The sequence below is a fragment of the Cyphomyrmex costatus genome, unplaced genomic scaffold, assembly GCF_001594065.2.
Source record: "Cyphomyrmex costatus isolate MS0001 unplaced genomic scaffold, Ccosl1.0 scaffold395, whole genome shotgun sequence".
In the NCBI taxonomy this organism is placed as follows: Eukaryota; Metazoa; Arthropoda; class Insecta; order Hymenoptera; family Formicidae; genus Cyphomyrmex; species Cyphomyrmex costatus.
Window position 1 is genome coordinate 384,393 of NW_017278152.1, and position 7,924 is coordinate 392,316.

At 34.0% G+C, this 7,924-nt stretch overlaps 1 protein-coding gene across 5 annotated transcripts; it reads left to right on the forward strand.

The window, feature by feature from the left end:
• The first annotated feature begins 931 nt into the window (after positions 1-931).
• Positions 932-5,476, forward strand: LOC108776910 (glycine-rich cell wall structural protein). Of its 5 annotated transcripts, XM_018543657.1 has the most exons (9): positions 932-1,009; positions 1,793-1,903; positions 2,102-2,434; positions 2,540-2,899; positions 3,033-3,053; positions 3,299-3,577; positions 3,883-3,987; positions 4,064-4,166; positions 4,933-5,476. In XM_018543657.1, exons 1-9 carry the CDS (start codon positions 946-948, stop codon positions 5,075-5,077), a joined length of 1,521 nt encoding a protein of 506 aa, XP_018399159.1. In that variant the 5' UTR covers positions 932-945; the 3' UTR covers positions 5,078-5,476. The 5 variants fall into 5 exon arrangements, with proteins under 5 accessions (XP_018399159.1, XP_018399157.1, XP_018399158.1 ...); XM_018543655.1 differs by having other exon boundaries at positions 2,102-2,899; XM_018543656.1 differs by having other exon boundaries at positions 1,793-1,876; positions 2,102-2,899.
• The last annotated feature ends 2,448 nt before the right edge of the window (positions 5,477-7,924 follow it).

Genomic DNA, 7,924 nt, shown 5'->3' on the forward strand with positions numbered 1-7,924 from the left:
GTCATCTCATAGCTGTTTAAACCGGTAATCATCATATTATAAAAATTGATAATGTCAACGACCAAACATATTTACATTATTGACGGATATCTAGCATATATTCCTAGCAATGTATAGTAAATGTATAAATAAGAAGTTGCTCGCAAATTAGTAAATTATATCAGAGAGAAAGTGTTTATTTCGTAAGACTCTACCCTTATTTCTCTTTGTTAACATCGTGATAAAATCTCGTGTTTTGCATATTGCTCGACCTTCTGTAGAGGCTTCTCTCTTCTTGAATTGTCTAATAAATACATTTTTGCTATAAATAAGCACGTAAAAAATTACTTTATTTTCCATATTTCTCTGAAAAGATAGACGTAATCGGTACAATACAAATTGTTTTAGCATAAATTATTCTCATGACTTTTTTAGATACACTTATCCTGCTTTTTTCACAAAGATTGATTTATTCGATTGGTTTAACTATATTGGATTACCAGTAATTTTTTTATGTTATCGCGAATAACTACGGAAAATATATTTGTGCGTTATTCATATCTAACGCTATATAATCTTTGAAACGTCAAGAATAAAAAAATTAATTTAAAAAACGTATGCCTTTTATTCTTAGAATTGCAATCCATATTTGTCTAACTTATAATCCTTTCTGAAGACAATTGTTTACATTATGCTTTGTAACAGAATGTAAATGATATCGCTGAAAGTATAAACGAAAGTACAAAAAGATACGATGACAGTCCCAGGTGAATTCCCGATCAGGGTAAGCACGCCTCTACAGGTGATTACCTTAATCTTGACCATGTATCGCACCTTTTTGCTCTTATTGCTTCTCAATATGTCTGTCCAATGAAGTACTCAGAGTTTTAGGAAGGAATGAGCGGTCGAGTGGGAGGTAAGATATAAAGACTTGCCGGCGGATCAGGATAGAAACCAGATATCGTCATGTGGCAGTATCGGACAATCGGCCTTTTGGCCTTAATACTTGCAGCATGTGTCCAAGCACAAAGTACGTAAATCGTTTTCTTCTTCTGTATCCATTTCTCATCATCATTAATTCGTTTTATTATAAAATATTATTGATATTTAGAAATCGCATGGTGAGTTTTACTCAGATACATTTTGCTTTCGTCATTATATCTTTATTGTTTGAATAAGAAAAAATATATTTCTTACAAAAGAAAAAACTCTTTCAACAAATCTATGGAATATATATGAAAGAAAACTTGAATGTTTAGTATACTAATTTTATCATTAAATATTTTCTTATCTTAATATAAACATTACACATATACATGCATAAAATACATATTTAACATTGTATTTTATACAATAAGCAAAAACATCTTAAACACCAAAATAATAAAATAATATGTATATACATTGTTCTTGTTTAAAAATTAACATTTACAGTCTACAGGATATATCATGCGCAAAATGTTAATTTGATTTTCCAAGATTTTGCTATTAGTAAGATAACGATAATCTTCTCATGACGTAACAATCGTAAATATATGTAAATGTGTAATGCGCGTCTTCCTTTTAGCTTTGCAGTTACTCTTCGAAGAAAGCGTATATAAAAATACAAAACCATCGCACAAGTTTAGATTTTTCCGAGAAATCGATAACCAATCTTTGCTATGAGTGCAGAAATTTGTTACAGTCGCATGTAGATAATAGTTATGAGTAAATACTTGAACTCTGATCCAAGATAACTGAACATTTTGCTTAAACTAGTATCTATATTTTAATTTCTTACAAGCATTAAAACAGTTGTATATTTTTACAATAGTCGGGGGCGGTACACACACCGATGGTGGATTCGAAGGTTACAAGGGAATCGGCGGTGGAGTTGGTGGAATTAGCGAAATTGAAGGTGTCAGGAATGGATTCAGATTTAATGGTATAAATCATGATGAATGTGAAAAAAGAGAATTGAGAATTGAAAGTATATAATATTTTACATACTATATATATATCTAATTCTGTACATAAACGGATTTGTGATTTATTTAATATTAAATTTTCAATCGTGTTTTATTTTAAGTTAAATTTAATTTATAGTGATATAAAAATAATCTTCTTGATTTGTGTGTTGCAGAAGATAAATTACTGTCACTGCGTACGAAGCGATATAGCGGAGGCTTCGCCTCCAGTAGCGCTAGCAGTTCGGCTAGCGCAAGCTCGTATGGTGGTGGTAGCGGTGTCTCCAAATCCAATTCTCAAGCTTACGGCAGTGCTTCGGCAGGTGCACAATCCTCGGCTTTGACGAATGGTGGATACGGAGGCGGTGGACATGGCGGCGGTGGATACGGTGGTGGTGGACTCGGTGGTGGCGGACTCGGTGGTGGCGGTGGTCACGGTGGACTCGGAGGTGGCGGTGGACACGGCGATTATGGGGGTGCAGGTGGACACGGCGGTTACGGGAGTGGCGGTGGACACGGTGGTTACGGGAGTGGCGGTGGACACGGTGGACTCGGAGGTGGATACGGAGGCGGCAGCCACGGCGGTATAGGGGGTGGACATGGCGGACTCGGAGGTGGTCACGGTGGACTCGGAGGTGGCGGCGGTCACGGTGGACTCGGAGGTGGTGATGGACACGGTGGACTCGGAGGTGGCGGTGGACATGGTGGACTCGGAGGTGGCGGTGGACATGGTGGACTCGGAGGTGGACATGGTGGACTCGGAGGTGGTCATGGTGGTCTCGGAGGTGGTCACGGTGGACTTGGAGGTGGCGGTGGACATGGTGGATATGAAAGCGGCGGTGGTGGATTCGGAGGTGGACACGGCGGCAGCGGTGGGTACGGAGGTGGACACGCCGGCAGCGGTGGATACGGAAGTGGAGGACATGGAGGCGGCGGTGGGTACGGAGGTGGCGGCCACGGAGGCGGTACATATGGTGATTAACTTTCTATTAATTTTAAACAGTTTGACCAAGAATTATTAGTTTTTCTTATTATATTTCTTCAAATATTTAATTTACAAAAGTGTATATCAATACTTTATCTAAAATGTTTCGTGAATTTTTTCAGGACTCGGCGGCTATGGTAGTGGTAAGTTATTCGAACAAAAGAATTGGTATATATACATATATAGATAGCATAATAACAACTAAAAATTAATAATAATAAATTAATGATAATCTAAATATACATATAGTTATGCTTTGCTTTTTTTCATTTTAATAGAATAACACGTTTTAGAAACACATTACTAAATATATAATACATATAACACTTTTTACATACAAAAGTGCTTTATTTTTTTTTGTATGAAGCTTTTATATGCGCATTTTTAGATAGTCACGGTGGTGGTGGAGGTGGAATTGACAAAATTAGTGGAGGTTTGGGAGGTGGGCCTAGCGCCGGCGGCTACGGTGGAAGTAGTGCCGGTGCTGGCAGTTATGGAGGAAGTGGCTCTGGAGGACATGGTAGTGGTGATGTCCACGGAGGATATGGTCATGGTGGTAGTTCTGGTAGTGGTGGTTATGGCGGGGCTGGTTCTCATGCAGGTAGTCACGGAGGCGGTGGTGTCGGAGGTTACGGTGAAGCTGGCCATGGTACCGGTGGTTTGGGTGGTAGGTTCTAACACGATAGTTACGGAGATGGTCATAAGTGTGAATATTAAAAAAAAATTTATTTGTGCCATTAAAATCTATTCAGTTTAAATATATATGAAATATCTTTGTTTCTTAAATTTTATATTTTTGACATACTTTTGTTATTTCTGTAGTCTCTCCAATAATTCTAAAATTTGATTATTCTATACTTCCATACCTATTCAAGTTTTAAGACATTCTATATAAATTGTTAGTAACAGATGGTGATAATAATTTAAAAAAAATATATTGAAAAATTGAGTTAACTAGTGCCGGTGAATTAGGTGGACATGGAGGACTCGGCGGTGGCCCTGGCGGACTAGGCGGTGGACATGGAGGAGGTTTAAGCGGTGGATACGGTGAAAGAGAATTGAGCGGGGGACATGGAGGTGAGTAAAAATTTAATGGTGCTTGAGACAATGTTGATTGATAAATATAAATTAATCATTGTGTCTCATGTTCAAGGTGGATATAGTAGTGCAACTGCCCAAGCTAGTGCAAGCGCAAATGCCGGTGCTGGAGGATATGGAGGTCACGGAGGTCTTGGCGGTCACGGACCGGGAGTAGAGTATGTATTGTTAAAAAAATATACACGAGTACATATTACAAAACTTAAGAAATATTTCAGTTATTTTTTCAATCTGAATTACCTATGACTTGAAAACGATTTATATTGGTGCCTAATTTTTTTTTAATGAAATAATCGTAAAAGGAGATTGAATGATAAATATCAATTTCTAATTCGACAGTCTACTATTATGATTAATATCTCGGTATTAGGATAGTCCAAAACACTGCAAGAAATATAATTATTCGGCAATTGTCTAATGAATCAGAAATTTAATACACAATGAACCAATCCGCGTTTTCCCAACAGTAGAATAGACTTCAAGGTGAACAAGTTTCTTGCTAAGATCGAATATTTCCATATCTCTTATTCGTCATACAAACTATAATACGTAGACTATGGTTGATTATGGAAATCGACAAAATATGATAATTCATTGAATAAATACACCTTGATCAGGCATAAGTCAACAAAGACCCATAGCGAATGCTAATTGCTGTTTCTTTAAGAACTTTACACATTTCGTACAAAATGTTCAATAATACATTTTTCAGTTTCATTTAAATGTTCTTTATTACATATTTCTAAAAAAAGAACTTTAATATTAATGAAATTATGGAAAAGTGAGGAAAACGTTAAAAAGAAAGACATGCCTAAAATTGTCATCCAAAGATTTAGAAGCCCTCGTTATGTGGAACTTTCAAGTCAAAATATTAAAATCTTTTGAGACATTAATTTTTTGATAACCGCTTGATTTTGTTCGTAGTCTATTCTCTCGTATTGGTGATACTGAAGACGGTCAGAGCGGTACTGTCGAAGGGGCCAAAGGAGTTTACAGCAGCAGCTCGTCTAACATAGACAGTTCCGGTAAAGGCACTTACTCCGTTAAAGCTGGTAAAATCCCAGCGTAAATCTCGCGTTTCACTTTCATCCTGATTTCGGAAATTGGTTGTTGCTGTGCTAGAGATCTTCCCGACGACTGAAGATGCATAGCTGTGATTACAAATCTATTTTTACATAAACGTAGTACAATTCAAGGTCTACGGTTTATTTATTTCCAAATCGCCAAGCGTGATATGACGCTGAAAATAAATCCATGAGATTATATAACATTCTCCTAAGTGCTTTATTGACGTTTCCTAATCCCACACCCAAAGGAAGAGCATTATGTCTTCTGCAATTAGCGCTATAAGATTAATGTTCAAATGACATCGAAAATATTTCCGTATAAAAGATTGTAAACCAAATCACCTTCTTGACTAAATTGTGAAACACTGAAATCGAATAAACTTTTATTCTATTCTCTAATATTTCCGACTATTTATTTTTGTATTTCTAAATGATTTAGAAATTCTCTTTAATTTATGTCAAATTAAAGTGATTATCCACCTTCCAGTTTATCTATTTTCAGTAATTGAAAGATTTAATTTATTTGCATTTTATTTAACATATCTACGATCTACATTAAATGTACGATGTTTAGTTGTAAAAATAACATTCTTTCGAGTTTTGTTTCTATTTATAATTATAGTCAAATGAAACTTTATTACATCTTGAGTTATCTGATTGTCTTAGCGGTTTAAAATCTCTCAATATATATACGGATATAAATATGAAGAATTATCATAAGTACCGATCAAGTAAATCATAATGCCTGTTATGTTATCTAGCTATTTAATAAAGCTATGCGTTAATTAATGCTGTTTTTATTAACCGGGAATACCGGTTTCTTATTACTTTTTCGCTAATGAATGCTCGTCAAATGATGTAATTTATGACTAATCGCGTTGCGTAAATCCGTGATTATAATATAATAGTCTGATGCATCCAGACCTGTTTGCATTCGTCGAGACTACAAATCCGGTTACATGATGATGACTGGAAATTCTTTTGTCATTTCCTCGTTATTTTGCGGTGCAATCCACAGTCTTTAATCGACTGTGTTAGTACATGTTCTGCTGCGCAGCGAGTTTTGTACATTTCACTTTGCACATTTTGAATACCAAGTAGAATAATATATATTTTTGTTATTATAATAATTATAATTATACAAACATAAAATATAGTGTAATATGATTAAATAAGATTATATGTTCGCAATTAACGTGTTGAATACGTTATGCTTTAAACTGTTATTTAACTAACTGTACGTAATTATAAATTTTGTGTTAGATAACATATTTATTTTTTACAAACGTTTTTAAAAAAAAATTGTGCTATTACCAAAGATAGTTATAGTAGTTAGCATAATTTGTAATTTTTTAAAATACATCATTTTCTTTTCTTTTCGATGCATTTATATATCATGTATAATTAAATTGGCGAAGAGTTGGTCAATGCGACTGTGGGTGATGATGTATTTACCTTAAAATACCCAAACCAGTATTTACAATCACTCATGAATAATTTATAATGGCTTTTTATGTATGTACCTATACACTTTTTATGTGTACATACGCACAAGAAAACATGTAAATTTTTATCTGATATCAATAACACAAACGGTATTCTTGAGAAAAAAGTATAATGCAATATGCATAATTTTACCTCACGCGTCGTTCCACGACTCTCTCATTTGTTACTTTTTTTAGTCCTTCATGATATGCTATAATTTATATATAATAATCAGGAATGAGAAAGTTACTTTGAAAATAAATAACTACAATTCCCGTTTGTTAAATTTAAAAGATAATAATCAATTATTACTTTTTCCTTTACTTTATTTTATTATAATACTTTGACATGATCAGGCTCTTAATAAATTATTTTTTGTTAAAATATTAATAAAAACAATAAAGCTATATATTTTAAGTTTGCAAAATTTATACCAAAAATTTAACAATAAAAATAGTTTATTAACAATAATGTACAAAAATGTAAAAAAAATGGTTATTAAATTTATAAATATAGTAAAATTTATGTTTTTTTTCACCCTTGAACTTTATTTGATTTATGATATTCTGCGAGAAATCAGAAAGAAGCCTGAAAGCGCGGACCATGCCCGGGATTTAGCTGTTACTTCATTTTGAAGCGCCTCTATGTCCACAAAACGTGGACACTGAACTATGTAGCCAATGTCCACGATCGTGTCGGTAATGTCCACGATTTTTTGGTTCGAATCTTCCTTATGTCCATAATTATCGATCCGTTAGACAAACAAAGACAGACAATCAATCGAAGTGTCTGAGACCAAATCAGAATCTGTTCTTTTTGATTGAACTTTTGCACCAGTTCATCATTTTTCCTTTTCTCTTCTTCTAGAGAAAAAAAGAAAAAATATGAACTGGTGCAAAAGTAATTTTATTACACGAATTTTATAATAGTTGCAAAGCGGCATTCTCTGCTAAACACAACCACTGGGCCGATTTTATCGGTCGACAAGGCTTTTCAATGCCTGCAGAACAGAGTGATTCTCAGAGAGATTTCTCAGTCATCTATTCTTGAAAAGAAACGTATATATGTATATGAGAAATCAGAGAAATACTAATACAAAGTTTATTAATGAGTTCTTAAAAATGAAATTTTGAATTTTGTATCTTCTAATAGAGAAGTGAAAATTGCTAACTTTTAAGGAACTTGAAGTCAAATATTCAAACAAATTAATTTCACGAATTTTGTCTTATAATACGTGTCTGTATAAAAATGGAAGAACTTGAAATCAAATATTCAAACAAATTAATTTCACGAATTTTGTGTTATAATACGTGTCTGTATAAAAATGGAAGTTGAATAATTAGGAAGTTGTTTTTTTATGTTAA

What these genes read in the sequence shown, in the direction of transcription:
- LOC108776910 (XM_018543655.1), top strand. Translation starts at nt 946, where the DNA reads ATGTGGCAGTATCGGACAATCGGCCTTTTGGCCTTAATACTTGCAGCA. An exon ending in CCACGGAGGCGGTACATATG is followed by an intron (nt 2,900 to 3,032) that starts GTGATTAACTTT and finishes GAATTTTTTCAG; the next exon opens with GACTCGGCGGCTATGGTAGT. An exon ending in GGTCACGGACCGGGAGTAGA is followed by an intron (nt 4,167 to 4,932) that starts GTATGTATTGTT and finishes TTTTGTTCGTAG; the next exon opens with TCTATTCTCTCGTATTGGTG.